Source organism: Chinchilla lanigera, unplaced genomic scaffold (assembly GCF_000276665.1).
Source record: "Chinchilla lanigera isolate Chin_1 unplaced genomic scaffold, ChiLan1.0 scaffold00021, whole genome shotgun sequence".
Lineage (NCBI taxonomy): Eukaryota > Metazoa > Chordata > Mammalia > Rodentia > Chinchillidae > Chinchilla > Chinchilla lanigera.
Window position 1 is genome coordinate 13,889,864 of NW_004955422.1, and position 20,813 is coordinate 13,910,676.

Sequence of the window (20,813 nt, forward strand, 5' to 3'; positions counted from 1 at the left end):
CGAGCCACCGGAGGGAACGCGGGCTGGGGGCCCGAGGCCTCGGGGCGCCCGCTGGGGGGGTGCCGGTGGGTGCGGGGACTCGAGGCTGCGGTGGGGGGCTGGGAGATGCAGAAGGCGAACGAAACCCCTTATCTCTATTCTAAAGAATTCCAAGGGTCTCCTCTCGGGGCTCTGGGGTGCCAGGGAGCCCTGTGCTCCAGCAGCGGGGACGTGGGGCCAGAAGCCGTAGGCATCGTCCCAGGCCTTAGCAGTAATGAGTCCCGCGCCCCGCCAGTGGGCTACCTGGCGGGGGTGTCTGGCCAGCGCAAGCGCGCAGGTGACTCGGTCCCCTGTCGGAGCTGCCGGGAGGAAAGATCCCCAAGCGGATAGGGTGCGTGGCGGCCACCTGCCCGAGCAGTCAGAGAGGGCTACGAGGCACCTCGAGTCGCAGCCGGATCCCGAGCGCCCCCCGGTGCCGCGCGGGAGCCCGGAGCAGCTCCGGCAGCTTCCAGCTGCGGGGCGCGGGGAAGGCTAGCTGGGCCCGGCCCAATCTGCCCTAGGAATGGAGCCTGCCTGCTAAGGCCGTGCTCTCTGGAGAAGAATAAAAGCTCAACTCCTACCTGCGTGACTGAGCTCACCGGGATGCGTCTAAGCAGCTCGCCTTTGAAGCCCACCCAAAATATCCGGATAATGGTTCCCCCGTCCTCAGTGCGTTGGACTTGCGTAGGCGCAGGTTCAGGCCCGGGAGTCACCACGATAATCTGGGGGTCTGGGGAAACCATCTCCTGGAGAGTTTGGACGATGTAAAAAGGCACTGTGATTTTTACCAAGTCAAAACCACTCACAATCCCCTGAACCCCCGCCCCTAATCACCCCCAGCAGTCCGAAACGCCCGCGCTTCGCCGAGAGGAAGGGGCCGCGGGCGGCGGAAACCAAGCGCCGGCTAACCCCCTCGCTCCGCCATCAATCACTGCGCCCGCGCCGGCGCGCGCTTCCCCAAGCGCTAAGCTAGGCTGGCTGTAGGCGCCGCGCCGCTTAAACCCGGAGCACCTCTCCGCGTCCCACCGACTCCGGATCCTGCCCGCACAGCTTCGGGGCAGCCAAGCCGCTCTGCCCACAATTGTGGTCTTTGCTAAAAGTAAACGAAAGTGGCGTTAGTTTCAGAGCGCCAAACCGAAGGGAGTGCGACCGACGAGCGGGTAACCCGTAGCGGGGTCCTGAGCTCCTCGCCGGCCTCCCGGGCGTTGTAGGAAACAAGCGCCTTCCCATGCGTTTGATCGGGACGGCAGCGGGTGCGGGCAGGAACCAGGCTGGGGCCGCAGAGGCGGCGGGACCCGGGCCGCTGGGAGCTCACCGCGAAGCTGGAGGCAGCGTCTGCGGGCGCACGAAGAGCCGAGGTTGCGGGCGGGCGAGTGCTCTGTGGCGGACAGTGGACGCTGCTGAAGGTGAGCGAGACCCCGGGGGGGCAGTCCCCAATGTCCGGGGGGAACGCCCAGTCCGTTGGAAGACTTAGGGACAATGCCCAAATTTGGGGGAAACTGGGGGACAATGCCCAGTCGTTTTCCTGGTTAGGAGAGCAGTACTGCCCACGTCCTGGCGATCGCGCTGCGGTCGGGAGTGTGTTTGGGGTACAGAAAGAAAAATTTCCAAAATCCGAGTTGCTCTGGGGACTCTGTAGGAGTCGCCAAGAGGCCTGAAAGCAGCGCCTGTGGTGCACGGGATTGGGGAAGCCTAGGGCAGCCGGCGGGCCGGGAACAATGCCCAAATTTCAGAATTGCACGATGGATCTCTGATCTGCAGCCTGAAGAACGATTGTCCCGAAGTGGGGACACCCAGGGGAGATTCCACGAATGTGGGAACTGTGCTAAATGATTTTGAGACTTCAGAAAAATAGAGTCCACTTGGGGGATGAGGAAAATTGTACCATGAAATTTGGGGACACAGTGCTGTAGATCTAAGATGAGGGAAACCAGCATGTTGATCTCGAGCTTGGGGGTCCCACAAAGTCACAGACCAGTTTGGGATAAATTTTTTTGTTGAACCAAAGAAAATTCTCAACATGAAATTTGGGAGAATCTAAGGGGCACAGTGTTTAAAATCATGGGATGAAAACAAGGGACATATTTTAGGAATCTAAGCAAATTCTTGAGGGAGATAGGGATTAATGTCCACATTTTAAGAATGCAGGTCAGCAGCTGGAGACTTGCAGCACCCGGGAAAAGTGACCTCCATATTTACTGTAGGTTCAGGAAAATCTTCAGTGTTCTTTAGTTATCCCAGAAGCACTGTCTAAATTTTGGGGAACCCAAAGTGTAAGCAGTACATTTGGGGAATGCAGACATCAATGTCCATTTTAATTTTAAAAATAGACTTCAGTTCGTTTATTTTTGTTGAACAAGGGCCAAAAATCCTGTAGTTTTCCTGGACATGGTTTGCATTTAGGGAACTCCAGCAAAACATAGTCTCAATTTTTGGGGTCCATGGAAGTTACTAAATGGAGGTTGAGATCTAAATTTCAGAGAGCCAAGTTAGAAGCTAGGAAACTACTAAGGCACAAATCTTTAAAACCTTTAGGATTTTGGGGGACTTGGGGGATTTTTCAGTGGGCTGGGGGGGGGCTCATTGGACATTGCCTAACTTTAGGGAGACACAAAGCAAAGGTCATATAATTCAATAAAGCTCACTGAAGCTTAATAAAACCTTAGTTGTTTTGTGGAGGAAAAAAGTCTCAATTTGTTTTGGCTTACTTCACATTGGGGGCTTTGGGGAAATAATTTTTAACCAAGAATCTAGAAAAGTTACTCGAGATCTTTAGAGGACTTGGGGGGTTGATACCTAAATTTTAGGGAACAGAGAATTCCCAAGTTGCAGGGTCTGAAAATCAGTGTGAGGATTGTGCTGTATTTGCAGCAAATATTGCTTAATTTTGGAGGATTCAGTGGGTACATAGGTAGCTTTCTTACTTTTCTGTAAATTAATAATTGTGTCTTTGGGGGCCTGAAGGGCATAGCCTAATATTTGAGGGAGCCCAGCTTGGGCAAATATGGGGGATCAGAAAAAGGATTTGGTGTAGTCCTGGGATTTGGGTGTTTGCATTTTAGAAAATCCAGATTCTTGTTAGTAAACTAAGAAAACCTATGGGGCCTTTTAATAAAATTCAATATATTGTGTTGCAGGAAAAAAAAAAAGTTCAGAATGAGGATTGAGGACATTCAACAAAGATTGTTATAACAAGAAATAGGCTTTGCCAAGGGTTAGTTTTGTGTATAATGTGACCCAAAGACATTATTTGAAAGAGTGAAGGTAGAAAACCTTCCCAGCACACTGGAATACATCTTGGATAATTGCTCAGTGAGCTTTTGAGGCCTGGGTTATAAGTGGCTATGTTTTAAAGGACCTGATCAGCGGCCAGGAAGCCTGTAGGATCTTGGAAATAAATGTCTCCAATCCTCATGACCTTAGAGGAAAATTGTTCATTGAATTTTGGGGATCACTAGTGAAAGCATTCTCTCAGTTTATGGAATAGAGGAAATCACAGTACAGATTGTTTTCCAGGTGCTTGGGTGCAATCCCTAACTTTGAGGGAAAACATAGGAAACCAGTTTCTAACTTTGAGAGTTCCAGGAAAATTGCTCAGTGTGTTGTGGAAACCTGGTGTTCAGTGTATAAAATTTAGGGAACCCAAGTTACAGCAGAGGATGGTGGAACTCACTGGATAGTGTTCCAAATTGTGATCAGAATAGGGCCGCAAAGTGGGGAAGTCAGAACACGGATGGTAAGCTTAGGGTACCCTGGAGTTAATAGCTAAGATTATAGAAATATAGGGGAAAAGTTCTGCTTGTTTTAAGGACAGTACCTAAATGCTAGGAAAACACTGCTTACATTTTGGGGAACCAGGAGGGTCTGTCAGTATGATCACAGGACTTGTGGGTTGCTGTTTAAATTTTAGGAAACCTCAGTTGGTGTTCTGTAAATCTGTAGTAGCTAGAAGGAGGTGTATAAATCTGCTAAAAGCCTAGACAAAAACAAATTTGGGAACCCAGGTTCCCTAGTGTAGGTCTAAGGACAGTAGCAGGGGGCTTCACGCCTTTTAAAGTGTTTGGAAATTAAGCCTCAAAAAAAAAAAAAAAAATTCTTGTGAGCTGTACAAATGCTGAACGCATTTGGAGGATCTAGGGAGCAATGCTTAAATCTAGAGGAGTCCATAAACAGTAATGCTGGAATTCAGGGATTACAAGGAAGCTGCTGGATGTACTGGAACCCTGGAGAGCTGGGGCTGCGTTTTAGGGCAACGTCCAGGCTGGAGAGGAACGCGCTGCTCGGCTCCACCGCACCTAGGGACCGGGGCGGAGCAGTGGCGCCCTTCCCGGGAAATGCGAATGCGGGCTTCGAGGCCGCGGCTCCGGGAAAGGAATACGAGGGCAGCGGGGCAGGTAGCACCGGGCGCCCTGGCGCGCACGCCCAAATGAATTTAGCTTTTCGTTTTATAGCCTACGCGCCACCGAGAGGGCTTCTGTGATGGGAGCCGGTACAGAGCCGGCGCATGCTTGGAAAGGAGAAACTCGAGGGCCTTGAGGGAGCTGCCGGGGCGTTGTTCCCCGGGTCTTCCCAGGGCTCCCGGCTTCCAGCCTAGCCGCCGCGGAGGAGGCCTGCGGGCTCCCCGCCGCCACTGCGCCCCACGCGCTTCCGCGCTGCGAGCCTAGGCGAAGCCGCGGCCGAGCCGCCGCCGGGGGCAGGCTCCTCCCCGGCTCGGCTTAGGGGCTCGGAGCACCCCGGGCAGCCACTCCCGCCTGCCCTGGCCCTCTGCGCGCACCGTTCTGGTTGTAGCCAACTCCCAAACAACGGTGAAACCCATTTTGTCTGGGCAACGCGAAAGAGAAGAGGAAATGGGAAAGCGAAGGAGAAATATGGGGGCAGGCAGGATTGCACGGTGGCTGGGTGCCAGGGGTCCCCTTTGATTTTCTCACAGAGAATTTTCACGGCAAACCTCCCCACTAGGCTCACCATGCTGGGCTGTGCTGCGCTGGGAAGGAGGACACCCCCTTAGCACTGGGCAGTGTTAGAGGTGAAGGACAGTAACGGGCTGGGGGTGGAGTGCTGGGTGGGGATGCCAGAGAAGGAGCCCTGCTGGGGGGCAGCAGAATGGGGGGGAATCCAGTACAGTAGGCATTGCTTGTCTCTCCTGTCACCCATAAAGAAATGGAGGATTGGGGCAAGCATCTCAAAGCCTGACACTCTGGAAAGGCAGGCATTAATGTCATTGGACAGGTGTGTGGGGACCCGGGCAGGGCAGAAGCATCTCCTTTACATTAGCTTGGCGAGACCTGGAGGACCCTCCCCCCACACTCCATGAAGAGAAGCCCGTTTTCCACCCAGCCCGTGAGGCACGTGGGGAATGTTCCCCCCTTCAAATTCCAGTCCGCATCAATCACCGTGTCCCATTCCAAGAACATCTGGCCTGTCTCCCCCCACCCATCACTGCCCCCCTTCCCCTTCCACCAGTCTCCTGCAGCCTCCCGTCCTGGCTTTCGGGCCTGCGGTGTGGGGTGTGTGCCTATAGACGGGAGGGAGCGTTCAGCAGAGAGGTCTCTCCTCTGCCGACGTTGTTTCCCACTCCGGGGAGACTTGTAAATTTCGGGGTGAGGAACATTTTTAAAAGTGCCTGTCTGCACCCTGACTCCCTGTGAGACCACAGTGATTTCAAATCCTCGCTGAGGGTCTCTGTTAAGTAAAGACAAATCTGAGACTCTCTAGGGCCCGGCTCTAGGCTCTGCACCTTTCCTCCAAGCCTGCTTCCCAGGCTGGGGTTGGGCAGATTCGAGGGCAAGAAGCCTTCGGCAGAGTCTTGGCTTTCCTCCTCCTCCTGGGATGCCAGGAGGGCAACTGCAGCCGTGGCGTGTCTGGGGGCCCACCTTCTGCTTTCTGCTCCACAGAAGTGGCCAGCTATGGGGAGGAGCTGCCATTCGCTGTCAAGGATGCATGCCTGGACATTGCAAGGTAGGAAGAAGACCGAGGTCACCTTGGGTGGTCACTGTGGAACCACCAGGGCGCAGGGAGCTATGCCAGTGCAGGCATGCACAAGGCACATGTTCTTCATCCCCCACCGGCTGCCTGCAGAGCCCTCACCTGGACTTACTTAGTCAAAAGTGTGGCTGATGCGGCAGGCAGGAGGGAGGTTGGAGCAGGTCCGGGTCACCCTGGGCCAGCCGCGCCCTCAGCTAGCACCGGTGCTGGGTTCTCCCCCTCCTCCCTCACCCTCTACGTCCCCCTACTTTCTGTACCCCTGTAGTAAGAAGGATCCTACCAGCATCCTGAGGGTGTGGGGCTGGGGTCTCCACCTGCAGGAGCTTGACTGGCAGGAACTTCTACTCCCAAGTGCCCAGCAGGGTCCCCTCTCTGGATAGAAACCCCAAATTCCAAAAAGCATGAACATCTGCTCAGAGATTCAGACTCACCCCCACTGAGCCTGGCCCTGTGGTTCCACTGCCTCCCCTGGCCCCCAGGGAGCCTTCCTCAATATGCCCACACCGATTTGCTTCCCCAGGTCAGGCGCAAAAGTATTCACTCCCCAATCCCTGGGACCCAGCCCAGGATTTACAAACCCAGCTCTGCCCGGGGGTCCCCTGAGTGCCCTGTCTCACACCAGGCAGGTTGCTTGCTACCCAGGTGCACGAAGACTTCGTTCCACTCAGCTCAGGACACACAGCTCGATGTCAGCGTGAAAAGCCAGGGACCTACATTGCGAACCAGAACCCCTCACGCGGCGACAGACGACAGACGGCACCGACTACCTACTGCCGAAGCTGTAAGTAGGTAGGGTCTGGGGAGGCAAGGGCATCCAGATGTGGAGTTCACCTGGGAAGGGGGAGCAGGGGGTACACTCAGGACCTCTGCCACCCACTGTGTTACTATTTTATTTAGCATCTGAACTAAAAAGACATCTTTAAAAGTTCTTGGCTTAGCCGGGCATAGTGGCGCATGCCTGTAATCCCAGTACTCGGGAGGCTGAGGCAGGAGGATCATGCGAGTTCAAGACCAGCCTGGGCTACAAAGTGAGTTCAAGGCCAGCCTGAACTGCATAGCGAGACCCTGTCTTAAAAAGACAAAAAAATAAAATAAAAGTTCTTGGCTTCTCTGGAGGACAAAGTGGCATAGATGAGGGTCACCCCTAGAGCCCCTCCCGGAAGAGGCGTGTGGCACCTGCTGTTAGGGAGGAACACAGCCCCACCTGGCCCCACCTCCAGTGCTCCCCGGGACCCTGAGTCCCGCTCCCCTTGACCCCAGTACCTGACTAGTGAACTGGCGTAGCCACACCACTGAACTTGCTCCGAACTCGCTCCTTGCGTGGTGAGAGGTAGAGGCTGCTCTGGCCCGGCCCCTTTTAGCTGCTTCTCACCCGCCCCTCGCAGGAAGCCCCACTGACATCCAGATGACAGTGGAATGGTGACACCATTGGTGGAGGGCACTCAGAATGCCTCTTTGGTCATTATCTCCTGCTGGTCACAATTGAGTCAGGATATCTAAGACTGTCACCCACTTTGACATATGGAGAGAGACACAGAGCTCAAGCCACGGGTGCATGGCTCCATAGCCCCACAGCCCAGGCAGGGAGAACCCAGCCTCATGTCCCTATGCTGGGATGCACTCACCTGTACTCAGGTCTCCCAGTTCCTCCTACGTGATGACGGTTCCCCTCTTCTTCCTTCTGTCCTTTTCTCCTCCCGCAAATCCCGACCTCACCAGGGGCGCCGGCCTTTTCCCTTGAGCTGCCTGCTCTCTCCCTCCACTCTCCGCTCCCCTCTCGCTCTTCTTCCTCCCCCAGGAATGCCCTCCACAGAGACTGCAAGGACACTGCCCTGCTCACACCTGAGCCCCAGGAGAGAAGCACGTGGAGCCACCACCTGAATTCCAGATACCAGCTGGCTCCTTGTGAAGTGGGATGGCGGCTTCAAATGTGTGCCTGGTGGGGGCCTGAGTCTGTGGAGGGGCGCACGGTGCAAAAAGAGCCCACACCAGTGGTCATGCCGGCCCTGCCCAGGATGCTGGAGTACTCACGTTACTGGGGCCTGGGCGGGCTGCTGGCCTCAGTTCTGGATGCTTGGCGATCGCCTGGTCCACGTACCACAGCTGCTCGCCTTGGGGCTGGGCTCCTTGGCAGCTCTGGCCCGCTGCAGCTCAGGTTGGGGGGGCAGCCTGGGCCCGAGCCTGAGCCACAGGAGATGCCAGGTCCTGGAACTGGGGACGGGGATCCGTTTCCTCTCTTAAGAGCTCAGCAGTGACTCTTGGGTCCCTAGGGAATAGCAAAGGGATGTTCTTGAGATGATTAAAAAAAAAAAAAGAAATCTTAACTCCAGCTAGAGCCCTGGTCCTCCTCCTCTTGCTGCTGGGCGGGAGACTTGTGTGTGACCCTGCCAGGGCAGGGGCACTGTCTCTTCCTCCTATCCCTTCAGCTGCCCCTGTGTCAGAGTACGAGAGAAAGTCTCTTCGCCAAGCCTGACAGTTGCTGATGGAGAAACAGGAGACTCGGCCCCTGGGCTGCCCCCTTCCTATTGGGGCAGGCTTCTCTCTGGGCATTGGGTTGGGGTCTGCACGCAAATATCTATGTTTGAAGGCTCACGGTACAAACTGAAAGTCTCTCCCTCCACTCCCAACTGAAGTGGAAGCAAACAGGATTAGGGACAAAACTCCAAGGACCCAGCTCTACATTCAGAGAAGCCCAGGGAGGAGGTGGCTAGGCTTCACAGGGCGAAGGGGCATGAACCCCTGTTCCATAGACTCCACAGTGGGCCGACTGCGTTCCATAGTGCAGGGGAGAAACACATGCACACGGGAATGTACTCCTAGGGGAACTGCCAGGGCCCCCACAATAATTTTTGTGGACAGGAGAGGCTGGGGGTGGCAGGGAGAGGTGGGCACACAGTCGGGAAGAATGCAGCTCTTCTTTTTAAAACCCTGCTGGGAGGTAACAAGAGGCATCTCTTCTCTTGTCCCTGAGCCTCACTCCACAGTTTCTTGGCCGTGGCTGGGAGGCATAGGGAGTACGCAAAGAGGGCAGCTTTACGTTTCGGTGGTACAAACGCGCGCGCGCGCGCGCGCGCGCGCGCGCACACACACACGCACGCATGCGCACGTGCACAGCTTTAGGATGCGAGACCTTGAGTCCTCCTCCGTAGGGTTTGTCCTGTTTGTCTTTGGGACTGGGAGTCGGGAGGGCAGAGGGGCGAGGGGTGGGCAGGGAGAAGGTGGAAAGGATGAAGCCAGAAGAACGTCCTCCTGAAGAAAACTCTTCCTTTTACATTTGCAAAAACAGCTGTTCGTTCCTGCTGGGCAGAGCAGCCCTGCCTTCCTCCCCTGCCCCTGCCCCTGCCCCTGCCATCCTGCCCGGCAGATGAGTAAAGGAAAATTTGTTTTTCTTGCAAAAGGCTCCGTGGCTTTGTGCAACCTTATAAAAGAGGCTGTCTTTCCTGTCCGCTACAAAGTTGAGGATGCCCCGAGGAATTCATCTCACCGGGCCCACTGGCCCGAGTCTTCCCTCCCTTCTGAGACCAGGCTCCTTGAGGCCCCAAGCGCGCCGTTCCACCGCTGCCTTCCCAATACACAGGGGCGCAGCGTGCGGGAGGGAGGCCCGGCTGCCTGTGTCTAGGTAATGTGCGGTCCCTGCAGCTCCTGGGCTGTGGTTAAGGACGACTGGGGAGTCAGTGGTGCCCAAGCCTCTCTGCTGGAACTGGCTGGGTCAATATTAGCAGTCTCCGCCAAAGCAGGGGTGCCCTGGCTATGGCGCCCAGACCCTCCTGCAGGGTCAAGAGGAGGTGGAGGGGGACAAGGCTGAGGCTGGAGAGATGATGGGCATTTTTAGGGCGGGCACGGTAGCACAGCCCGGAGAAGGCGGCTGCCCTGTCTCCCACTGAGCACAGCACTTGCTCCAATGCCGGCCTCCCCCTCACCTCCTTGTCCCCTTCACACCTTTCCCCGAGTCCCTTCAGATTTGGGGAGCTTCGTGGCAGTTCTGCTGGGGCCACTGAGGCCTCAGGCTATGGCGCTTTCCCACTCTAGGGCACAGGTGCATTCAGGGGTGGAGCTCTGGCCTGGCCCTGACCCAGCAGGAGCATCTAGCAGGAGCACTTCTTCTTTTTTTTTTTTTCGTTTTTCTTCTGGTACCAGGAATCGAACTCACGACCTTGCGCTGCCAGGCAGGCGCTTTGCCGCTGAGCTAAATCCCCAGCCCCTAGGAGCACTTCTAGGGGCTAGTTCGTAGGTGGAGAGTGTGTGGAGGAGGTGGGGTGGGGTGGGTGAGGCTTCATTAAAGTGACCACTGGTGGTCACGTGACCCCCTGGACCGTCGGTGGGTGTGGGACTGGTAAAATGGGGACAGGGTTCGAGAATCAGCAAAAACCTGCTTTTCAAGGGCGCCCAGTGCAGGTATAACACAGTTCAGCCACGTCTCTCGTATTCTACGGGCAGATGACTCCTATGGGAGTTTCCCCCTCACCAGCCACGCCTGACCTGACCCCTGCACTCTGTGTGTGGTGCCAGGCACTAAGCCTATGGAGGCAAGTGGCATGCAGCAGGCAGAGAGCATCTACAGGCCCTTCTGGGTAGGACGACCGGCAGGACTTACGGGCTTTAGTGCCTAGTGGAAACTCCAATTAAAGCACAAACAGCGCTAAAAGCAGCTAGGGAGGACTCAGAAGCAATACCTGTTTGGACAAATTCACTGGAAATCTGGAATCTCTGTCCATAGCCTTGAGGGACAGCAGGAAGCAGAGCAAGCTGAGTCACCAGCCCCCAAGCTCCCGGCGCTCCTGCACGCCAACCACTCATTCTGTTGGTGTTTATTTTACCCAACTTACCAGCCCGTGTTAGGATTTATTTCTCTCCTCTCCTATTTTCCTTCAAGTCCTCATCTGAACCCTTTTTAAAAAAAAAAAAAAAAAATACAAGGAATTTTGAGATGGGGTCTTGCTTTGTAATTCAGGCTGGTCTTGAACTCATGGCAATCCATTTGCCTCAGGCTCCAGGGTGCTGGGATTACAGGCGTGTATCACCATGCCCACCGAACCCCTTAGCAGGAGGGATGGGGTGTACGTGGGCTTTCAACAGGGAAGAGGGGGACTCAGATATGATGGGAGTGTCCCAACCGGATGCAGACTCCCCGGAGCCACACTATCTCGGGGAAGGACAAGTGGGATTCGTCACCGGGCTTCTGGATGGAGAGGGATACAAGGATGTTAGTGACCTTGAGTCGGTTCTGGGGTGCAGAGATGGGATCCAGCATTAAGCGTCCATGGTTCTCAGGACCAAGCAGTCCCTTGCCTTTGCGAGCTCCAGCCGGGTTTAGGGGCCCTGTGGCCGAGAGCTCTGCGGCATGTGCTGCCCCCTAGTGTATTCTGCAAGATGTCTGGTTACCCAAAGGAGCTGCTGCAGCACCCGCAGGGAACTCCGCTGGGACTTCGCGAACCGGGGGTGGGGGAAGGAGAGTGAAGGGCTCATTCCAAGCCGGTCAGGGTTCCATGGAGGCCCACCAAGGGGGTGCCCTCAGATTGAGGAGGCGGATAGCTAGCTAAGGGGCTGTAAGGGAATGCAGCCCACATCCCAACCATCAAAAGCCTGGAAACGGGAAATTTCTACCTCTCAAATGTATTAAAACTCTGCCTTGGGGTAGATTCCCATCTCTGGCCAAGCCCAGGGCTGTTTTATTCCATCAGAATCTCAGGGATCCGGGTTGTTTGATCAAGGAGAGGGTGCAGGGAGGGAGAGTAAGAGTGAGGGCCTATAAGGGAGTCGCTGAGGCGCAGTGCCACTAAAGCAGGAGAAGAAATACCGAGCATCGGTGAGGTGGGATGCGAGGGTTGTAACCGCCAACATTAGATTCCATGTGTTTTCCATAAAGGGACACATGACCTGTAGGGGCACCGGTGCAAGGGACCCTAAAAAGAACAAAAGATGGGGTGTAGGGGTGAGGCTGCAACACAGCACAAACCTACTTATTCCTCTCACTTGTAGGCAGGGAAAGAGCCCCCGCTGAAGGTCTAGTTGGACCCTCATTTTCGAAGAAGAGAACTGAGGTACTTTAGAAATCCTCAGGTTACCACGAACTGGCTGCTTAAATGGCCTCGTGCTGCCACCTGGTGGTCATTTCTGGAATTACAGCGGCATAACAGCTCTTATAAACTGAAATTTGTGACAAAGCTGATACCTTCTCCCTACCAGGGGAGCGCCTCTCCACCCGCCGCACCGACACACACACACACACACACACACACACACACACACACACACACACACACACACACACACACACACACACACAGCGTCAAGGTACTGGTGGGTTCTGCAACATTGCTCTTGGATGTGAGGTTCTTCTGCTGCTATCCTGGCATTACTGACTTTGGGACTGGGAATTCCTCTCTTTGGGCATCCCCTGTCCCAGGGGCTTGTGGCATGGTAGGTACCCAAAGCCATAGGTCAAACCCAGACTATCTTCCTGAAGCATCTGCTTTGTCCTCAAAAGGGGGAACTGTATTATACTTGTATCAAAATAAAATTTGATTGTATTATAAAGTGGGCCTGGGGCAGAATGTTGGAACCCCCATTCAAGGTCAGAGTTCCTGGGAGGGGCGAGGGTGGGCTTCTATCCTCAATTCCCTCAATTCACAGCTCTGCCCCGCTCCACCTGGGAAGCAGGGATCTCCGAATCCTGCCCAAACCTGCCCCCTGGTGGTTACTTGAGAAATTGCAGCCACAGCCTCAGAAAGCACCTTGCTTTCTCCAAAATCCGGTATTTCCCTTGATGGCCTGGGGGACTGAGAAAGGAGACAGTGACTCACAGACCCCATCCTGCCTGCATCCCTTTTGTCCTGAGTTCCCTGAGTCTTCGAGGCACTGAACATTCAGTAGCCCCTGCTGGGAGCCTGGCAAGGGAAATGCTGCCTCCTCAAAGGCTAGGGGCTACAGCTGAGTGCCGGGGAGCCCTGTCCTGGGGGCCCAGGGGAGGGGACTATTCTCTGTAGATTCCAACCCTGTGCATTTAGATGGGAGAGGAACAGGCAGGCCCGGACAGCTGACCTGGTTGAGATCCCTGGTCTGCCAATCAGTCTTGGGCAGTAAGTTGTTCCCCAGTCCCTACTTCCCTTCTGCCCCCACGATCAGTGTGAGGCGTGGTAGCGGATTGTCTGGACGATAAACACTCTGTTCCACTCTCCTGGTGTGAAGCTGTACTGGTCCCTCGTTCCCCCGTTGCTGGCAACAGAACATTGGTTTCTGGGACCACCTAGAAATGCAGCCCAGACAACAGGTCGTTGTGGGGCACCAGGAGACCAGTCAATAAGGCTCCTCTACCTGCTCAGGTACACCCTGCTGCCTGAGAAGACATGGACCTTTCAGAGGGAAACAGGCCAGGGCAGGGGGAAGTTCCAGGGCGCAGAGCCCACCAGCAGGGCTGTGTGCAGTCTCCCGGGCCTGAGGGCCCTGGCTGGTGGGCTGGGGTTTCAGAGCCACAAAGATCCCTCTCCGTGGACCTCACTTGTACCTCATTTGGACCTTGCTGGTCCTTCCCACTCTGGTCTGTTCTACCTATCCATGGGCCAATTCCTGCACAGATACATCTGCTTCTTCTTACCTACTGAGCCCAAACCACCACCAGATTGAAAGTGTTATCCCCATGGAAACAAAGGCCCAGCGAGGGAAAGCAACTGGACAGAGGTACCCAGGCAAGAGATGAGGAGTCTGCACAGGTAGCCCAAGGCTCTGGAGCCCCCACTCTCCCCCCACACCTCATCACACACCTGGAACCCTCAGCCCACCCCGGGGTAGCCTGGCCACGCAGCAGTGAGTCGTGTGGCCCGGTTATAGAGGACACCTCCATTCTGGTGACTCCCGGCCTAAGATAGAGGAGGTCTCCCAGACCTGTTGAGCAAGCTGGGAGGGAGGGCAAGATGGAGGACACTCATTTCTGCCCATGTGGTGGCCAGAGCGGGAAGGAATCCGGCCCTAGGGATACCCTCTGGCCTGAGCCTTGTCTCTGCCTCTGGTTGCGGAGGAAAGAAGCAGGAGGCTGGATTTAGAAGATACCACAGAGGAAGGACCAAGGCTACGGTGTGAGTCCCCGCCAAACACCACGATGCAGGCTTGCCACGGCCTCCAGCATCCCACAGGAGCACCACACTTGGCTGTCAGAGCAGCTGTGGTCTCCTTTAGCTTCCTTCTAATCGATCAGGAGGCCGAGGCCCAGAGATGTGAAGTAACCTTCCCAAAACACACAGCCATGCATGGCGGAACCAGAACGTAAGGCCCAGCCTGCCTAACCCACTGGTACTCACACTTGAGCCCTGCGCTGGCCCCAAGAAAGCTGAGGGTGTACCAGGAGGAGGAGAGGGCCTGTTGCCTGCAGTGTCCACAGGACACAACGGCCCTGCATAGCTCCTCAGACCACAGCAACCTTCTTTTTCTGCTAGGGCTAGTCCGTGCTGGCCGCGGGGAAGAGCCCAGGGGCCAGCTCCGCAGGCTCCCAGCTGCCGAGCCCCTGTGACCCCTGGTGCACGGGAGGCGCTTGCAGGGGCGAGGAAGCCTCCTGCCTCTGAGCTCTGCTTGTGCCACTAGGGCTGGCCTGGGGAGCCCGCCTGCCCTCCCCCCATTCCTCAGGGGCCCTCCCTCCTCCCTGCCCCTAATCAGGCCCAGGTGGAACACCTTCTCCTCCAACCTCCTCCTGCCTTCCACCAGCTCCCACCAGTGATGCAATCTTTGAAGCTCGGAAGTCAGGCTCAGGGGGCCGGGCAGCTATGGCCAGAGCACTGTCTCAGGTGCCTCAGTCTACCCAGGGTCCCCGAGATCACATCCTCCCAGCCCCGTACAGACTGCCACCAGGCCACCATGTGTGGCTGACGCATGCTAAGGCCCTAGGGCCCAGAGAGGGTGAGGAAACTTCCCAAGGTCGCTCCGCAGCCCACTGCAGTGGGTCTTGGGGTGGGTAGGGGGCCGGAGGCTGGGCTGGAATGGGACCGAGTTCTGCGTGAGGGTGGACTTTGAAGAACAGAGGGGTGCACTGGAGTCAGCGTGAGCAGCCTCGCGCCGGCAGGGCTGCTGGGCTCCGAGTCTGTTTTCCACAAACACAGATGGGCTGGGGAGGTCAGAGCGAGGCCCCGGGTGGAATGTGGGTCAGCGCTGGCCGCCAGGTTCTGAGGACTCGCACTGGGCTGCACGGGCGTGGCCTCCAGGAAGCCGGGGCGTCTGTAGACCCCCAAGCTAGGCAGCCTCAGGGCCGACCTTTGTCTCTGGGAAAGGCAGCTCGGGGGTCGCAGATGGGGTGCCAGGTGTCTTTGGCTCAGCCCCCAGAGCCTGTGGCCTCGGCCCAGAGTCGGCCCTGGGTCCAGATGAACAGGGCACCTCCTAGTGAGCGGAGTGGGGACACACGGGCAGGCTGACTCTGGGTCGGAAGGATCTTTACTCACTCGCGGCACGCAGGTACCGCAAGACCCCTTCTCACACCCAGCCTTGGACAGGGGGCTGTCGGGCCCTTTGGCTCAGCCCCGGGCCTGGCTTCCAGGGGCAGCTGCAGGGCCCCCCATAGCTGCAGATGGGCAGGAAGTGGGGTGTGCTCTGAGTGAGCTGGGCCCCTGAGAGTGGGGAGTGAGCTGAGGACACCGGGGGAGGTGGGAGGACCGGCGGGGTGCCCGGCGCCAGCACAGCGTGACTGGGCCACATGCGGACGATGGGGAGGCCACCTCCAGCAGGCTCCACTTTCGAAGGAATCTGCCGCGCTGGTGCTGTGGCCAGGCCAGAAACAATAAAGGGGGTGCTGGGGCGGACACCACATCCCAGCTCATGTCTGCTGTTCCCAGACCCCTGTCCACCACCCAACCTTCCTCCTGGAGCTGACCTGCTCCTCTCAGCGTGGGGTGGAGGGTAGACGCAGGCAAGAACCACTCCGGCCCAGCTGAACCTCACTTGAAGCCACTTATACCCCAAGGTTGCCCTTGTATCATGAGGACGTGGACCCAACCTTCTAGTTCAAATGGCCAGATGGCTCTAAACAGAGTGAGGGGCACACAACCTCTCTACCTCCAGTGTCAGTGTCCCCCAGAGCCCCGAGGACAACAGTTTCCTAGCTGGGCACAGACTGCCTGGCCCCTAGTGTATGGTAAGCCGTGACATGGGGTTCAGCTGGAGTTGACCCTAAAGTTCCCTCGGTGGGGATTCCCTAAGGTTTCTATTTCCTGGGGGAAGGAAATGGGGTGTGGCGTTATGGACCCTACCTTTTGCCTAGCTGTTTCTTTAGCTTCTGGGAAGCCTGAGTCACTGCAAGTCTGGCCTGGGGCCTACCCAAGGTAGGGATTGCACCCCAGAATCCTCCTTTCCTCCCCACATTTCACATTTCCAAGTCCAAGGCAGAATGTTCTGCCAGAAGGGCCAGCAGGCCAAGGGCCGGACGCGCAGGCCCACGGCGATGCAAAAGTGAGGCTTTGCTGCCCTCTGCTGGCCATTCCTTGAATGGCCACTCCTGGCCATATAGTCTAGTCCACCTTGCTAGGCCGCCCCATAAAGTCAGGAGGCGGCTCCCGGGGGGGTCTCCTTTCCCTCATAGCTTGGCTGGAGACCCACCCTGAGCACTGCCCAGGGCCACCTTGTCTGGGGTGTAGGTATAAGGGCCACTTGGTCCTGGGCTGGCTCCCTTTCTCTAGGCTAAACCCCACGTGGCTCCGGGCCCTCCAGGGCAGGGGTCGACCCTGGCATCCCTGCATCCACTCTCGTGGCCCTCAGGACTGGAGAGTGGTGAGGACAGCAAATATTTACTGCTGACCGGGGAAGGCAAATACTGCCCTGGGCCAGGCTGAGGTACCAGTGTGTCTGTGCCAGGAGCAAATGCAATCGAGGGAGTCACCTGGAGGCAGCTGCTCTGGTAGAATGTCCTAGGCGGGCAGGGACATGTGCCATGCCATGTGCACAAGAGGACTGGCCATGCCACCTTCGGGACTCGGTGTTCCCTTGCATAGCACTGGTACCAGAGCTCCTGCAGTGTGAATGAAATGGGCCACCTGGTCAGATCAGGCAGCAGCACCCTGACCCTCCATACACCTGGAAGAGGCTGTAAGGGGGCCGGGGCACCAGGGCAACTGCTTAACCAGCACACTGCCCCAGCTGGAGGGCACCCCCACCCAGCAAGGCCAGGGTGACAGGCTTGTCTGGACACAGCTGACTGTACCACTGGAGTGTAGCAAGGGCAGCCTGGGTTCCAAGGGCAGGCTGGGTCTCGGGACGTGGGGGACTGTCCAGGTTCCCAGAAGGGGTGGAGTGGGGGTGAGGCCTGCAAGGATTGCAGGGCCAGTCCTGTGGGCCAGGCCTCCATGGGGTGCCCTGGATGCTCCAGGAAGCATCTGCACTCCCCAGCCGAACACCTGGGGGTCAGCAGCCAGGGTGGTACAGTTGGGCGACTGCTCGATGGCGCCTCTGCAACCTGAGCCCTAGCACCGTGCGTGGGTGGCCATGTCTCCCACGGGTGTGGATCCTGCCCACTCACAGGTCTCTGGCCTCCTGTCCCCACCTTTTCAAGAACACAGTGGTGAGGGCCAAGGGGCTGGGTGGGAGGAGCTTGGGGACCAGTGTCCTTTGTCTCAGGTCTGGGGTAGGTTTCTAGGAAGGAGAGGGTGGCAGTCACTTCCGGCCGAGCAGCCTTCCTTTTCCTGTAAGCCTCAGGCTCCCCCAGGAAAAGTTACAGAAAAAATTTTCCCCCAGAAAGACACTCCTGAGTTCCCCAGCAGCATGCAGAACCAGCCACAAAACGTACATTCTCAAATCTGGGCTGACCCCAAGACTCCGGGATCCCAGAGGACTCCAAGTCCCTCTACCTCCAAATCACACCCCAAAAGGAGTTTGTGGGCACCTCAAGGCACGCATCTGCCCATCACCCCCCTGGGCCCAGGCAGTCCTGGCCAATGGCTGCCTGGAGGGCATATGGACCCTGCTGCCCACAGCTTGGTCCCAGCTCCAGCCGCCCTCCCGGCGGTGAGCTCACATACCTCTACTCCAGCAGGACGCCCCTGCTCTAGCCGTGCAAACAGGCCAGCGGGGTGTTCCCATGGACAGATCCCAGCCTCCTCCTCCTTCTCCTCTTCCAGGTCCAGTGTCTGGCTGTCCACCCGCCTGCCCAGTCCTGGCCCCCACTCTGGGGGCGTGGCTTGCTGGGGGCCTGCCACATCTCTAGGTGGGGGTGCGGAAGGGGTATGGAATGAAAGAGACCTGGGAGGGGTCCTCAGGGCTGTGGTAGGAGGCTCCCCAGGTGGCCGGGCCCCCCGCAGGAGAGCCTTCTCCAGCTCTAGTCCTGAGTGCTCTGCAGCCCCTGGGCTAGGGCACCAGCCCCAGAGCCAACCACCCCACCCTGCCAGGTGGCACTCTCATGGGAGGTACAGAATGGTTTGGCCTGGATGGCAGGCAGGCTGGCCAGATCTCAGAGTAGCCAGGGTCACTTGCTGACCTTCCAGGCCATGGCCAGCCCTGGGAGCCCCTGGGCTCTTGTCTGCCCAGCAGGTGGCACCCAGGCTGGGCCTGAAAAGATTTTCTGTGCTCAGTGGCCAGGGTGGGAGAGGGTCTAGACTCAATGTGACCTCATCCTGAGGGCCTGGGGGCCTTTCTGGAGGAGACCACCACTTCTCAGATAGAGGAGGCTGGTGAACAGCCCTGCCCAACAGGTAGGAGAGGCTGGAGGACAGCGGGGAGACCCTGGCCCTGGTCCCTGGGTTGTGGACTCTGGCTGCCTGTGAGCAGTCAGGGGACCCCTACAGGGTGGGGATCCTAGGCCTCACCCAGTGCCTCAGAGTCCTTCAATCTGGTCCCTGCTCATGGGGGCTGTCTGGCCTGGTCTTCCTCCTTTGGGGTCCTTGTGGGTCCACAGGGTTGGATCCAGGTTGGAGGCTCAGGATATCCCCAGCCCACCCAGAGCTAAGCAGCACCAAGAGTGGCCGATGCTCTGCAGCAGCTTCCTAGCCTTCCTCAGTCCCTGCCCCAGCGGGACCCCTAGCCCCAGGCCAACTCTTCCTTCTCTGGGACTCCATCCAAAATAGCCCTAAAACAACCTGGGAGGGCCGGAGGGCAACAATTGCTGGAATGTTCCGGTCTTCCTGCCCCTGCAGGTTCTCTGAGGGATTTGAGGGTCCAGGGCTTTGGAGTGAGAAGTCAGCTCCGACCTGCGCATCACCCACCTACCAGACCCACAGAGACCCACAGCGCTTCTCGCTGTCCACCCGGAAGCAGCACAGTATGGGATGTGGTCCGCCTAGCGCCCCAGGTTGGGGACACTCGTCAGCTGGGGGAGGGGGCCACCTGGGCCCTGGGTCTGGGCCAATGTGGATGCCTGTGGATGCCCACAGAGCGAGGAAGAGGCTCAGGGGGCCTGTTAGGGGTATAGAGAGCGTGGAGAGGGGCCTTGGGCAGGGGCCTGGCTGGAGGGCTGGCGCGCGTGTGCCTACTTGGGTCAGCCCCTCCCCACCTTTGACGCACAGACCATTCAACAGGGCTCATTCAAGGGGTTTATTGGTTGCCAGGGGAGAGTGGCAGGCCAGGCCCAGGGCGGGTGTCTAATTGCAGTAGTTCTCCAGCTGGTAGAGTGTGCAGATGCTGGTACAGCACTGATCCACAATGCCACGCTTCTGTAGTGTCATCTCCAGTGCCAAAGGCTGCAGTCTGCCTGCCTCTGGGACCACACCCGCGTCTGCCTGCCCCACTGCAGGGTGATGGTGCCGAAACACAGGAGGAGCAGCAGCGGTGGAGAGAGATAGAGGGGGAGATGCTGTCAGGAGCAGCAGCACGCCGGCTGGCCCCACACCACCTCCCTCTTGCTGCTTCCCCCAGTGAGCTGGCCCAGGTGGAAGGGGCCGCCATCCTGGGGTCAGGCACTGCGTATAGCACACACCCACAGCTCTGGAGGCTCACACCTCCTGCCCCCAGGCCCCATGGTCATGTGCCCATGTGTCTGTGGCAGAGCTCAGAGCTCCACAAAGCGTTTGTCCAGGGGCAGGCAGAAGGACGGGACAGGGCACCCCATGTGTGGTCCCCAGGCTACCCTGAGCCTATCAACACCAGGATGCAATCTGCATAATAAAATCTGACCCCGGAAGCTGCTGTTGCCAGGGGGCCAGGGCAGATATTTGAAGGCCAGTGGAGGGAGGCGTCCAGCTGTGCTTAGGAGCCACAGCTAAAGTGTGCAGCCTGCTCACCCCTCACCCCTAGAGGCTCCGAGTGGCCAAGGGGAGCTGGTCTCTTTAGGAAATGACCAAGAAAGCCGCCTTCCTATCCAGCAAGCCCATCAACTCTCCTGGGCAGTAGCTTCTTGCTTACTTCTGCCCTGCCAGGGTAGGGGCACTGAGCATGGGGACCGCGAGGGATGGCAGGTGGGGGCTCACCCTGAGGGTCCTCCAGCTCCCGGCGGGCCATGGGTGTATAGAAGAAGCCTCTGTCCCCACACACCAGGTATAGCGCATCCACTAAGTGTGAGCCGCACAGATGTTTGTTGACAAAGGCCTGAGCAGAGTTGGGCCCCCCGAGGGCCAGCAGGGCCAGCACGGCAAGGAGACGCATCCACGGGGCCATGGTGGAGGCACGACGATGACCTGATGGAGAGGCAGAGTTGAAGCCAGAACCACGAGTACAAAGGAGCACCCCGAGTCCTCTCCCAGCCGCCCTAGAACCCCAGCCGTGCAGCCTCACCCAGCATGGAGGACACAGACCTGTTTGCTGATAGTCTCAGAATGCAGCTGGTCCAGCAGGGCTGGGGTCTCTCGGGTCCTTGCTGACTTTATAGCCCTGAGCTCGTCTCCAGACCCTACCACTGGGCCCGTTAAGGACCC

The 20,813-nt window shown here is 57.6% G+C and overlaps 2 protein-coding genes and 1 long non-coding RNA gene across 4 annotated transcripts in view; 1 reads left to right on the top strand and 2 right to left on the bottom strand.

Annotated features, from left to right (window-relative positions):
- Positions 1 to 18,100, bottom strand: part of Igf2 (insulin-like growth factor 2) — a 27,439-nt gene extending 9,339 nt beyond the window's left edge. The window contains exons 1-3 of one of the 2 annotated variants that reach the window (XM_013514303.1): positions 17,991 to 18,099; positions 10,830 to 10,890; positions 8,035 to 8,269 (exon numbers count right to left, since the gene is read on the bottom strand). The gene's annotated coding sequence lies outside the window, so the exon portion shown is untranslated. Of the gene's footprint in view, positions 1 to 8,034; positions 8,270 to 10,829; positions 10,891 to 17,990 lie in introns of both variants that reach the window. The other variant, XM_013514304.1, reaches the window with a different exon arrangement.
- Positions 5,599 to 8,027, top strand: LOC106148497. Its single transcript, XR_001234009.1, has 3 exons — positions 5,599 to 5,976; positions 6,626 to 6,784; positions 7,802 to 8,027. It is a non-coding gene; the product is annotated as an uncharacterized LOC106148497 (long non-coding RNA).
- A 1,444-nt stretch (positions 18,101 to 19,544) lies between the features above and the next one.
- Ins (insulin) lies at positions 19,545 to 20,556 on the bottom strand. Its single transcript, XM_005384189.1, has 2 exons — positions 20,370 to 20,556; positions 19,545 to 19,690 (listed from the first exon to the last, which is right to left on the bottom strand). The coding sequence occupies exons 1-2, from the start codon at positions 20,554 to 20,556 to the stop codon at positions 19,545 to 19,547; spliced, it is 333 nt and encodes a 110-aa protein (XP_005384246.1).
- Between the last annotated feature and the right edge of the window lie 257 nt (positions 20,557 to 20,813).

Bases quoted from the DNA above. Each gene is read 5' to 3' on its own strand.
- Ins (XM_005384189.1), bottom strand. From the start codon at position 20,556: ATGGCCCCGTGGATGCGTCTCCTTGCCGTGCTGGCCCTGCTGGCCCTC. The intron at 19,691-20,369 runs GTGAGCCCCCAC...ATCACCCTGCAG, and splicing joins GGAGCTGGAGGACCCTCAGG to TGGGGCAGGCAGACGCGGGT.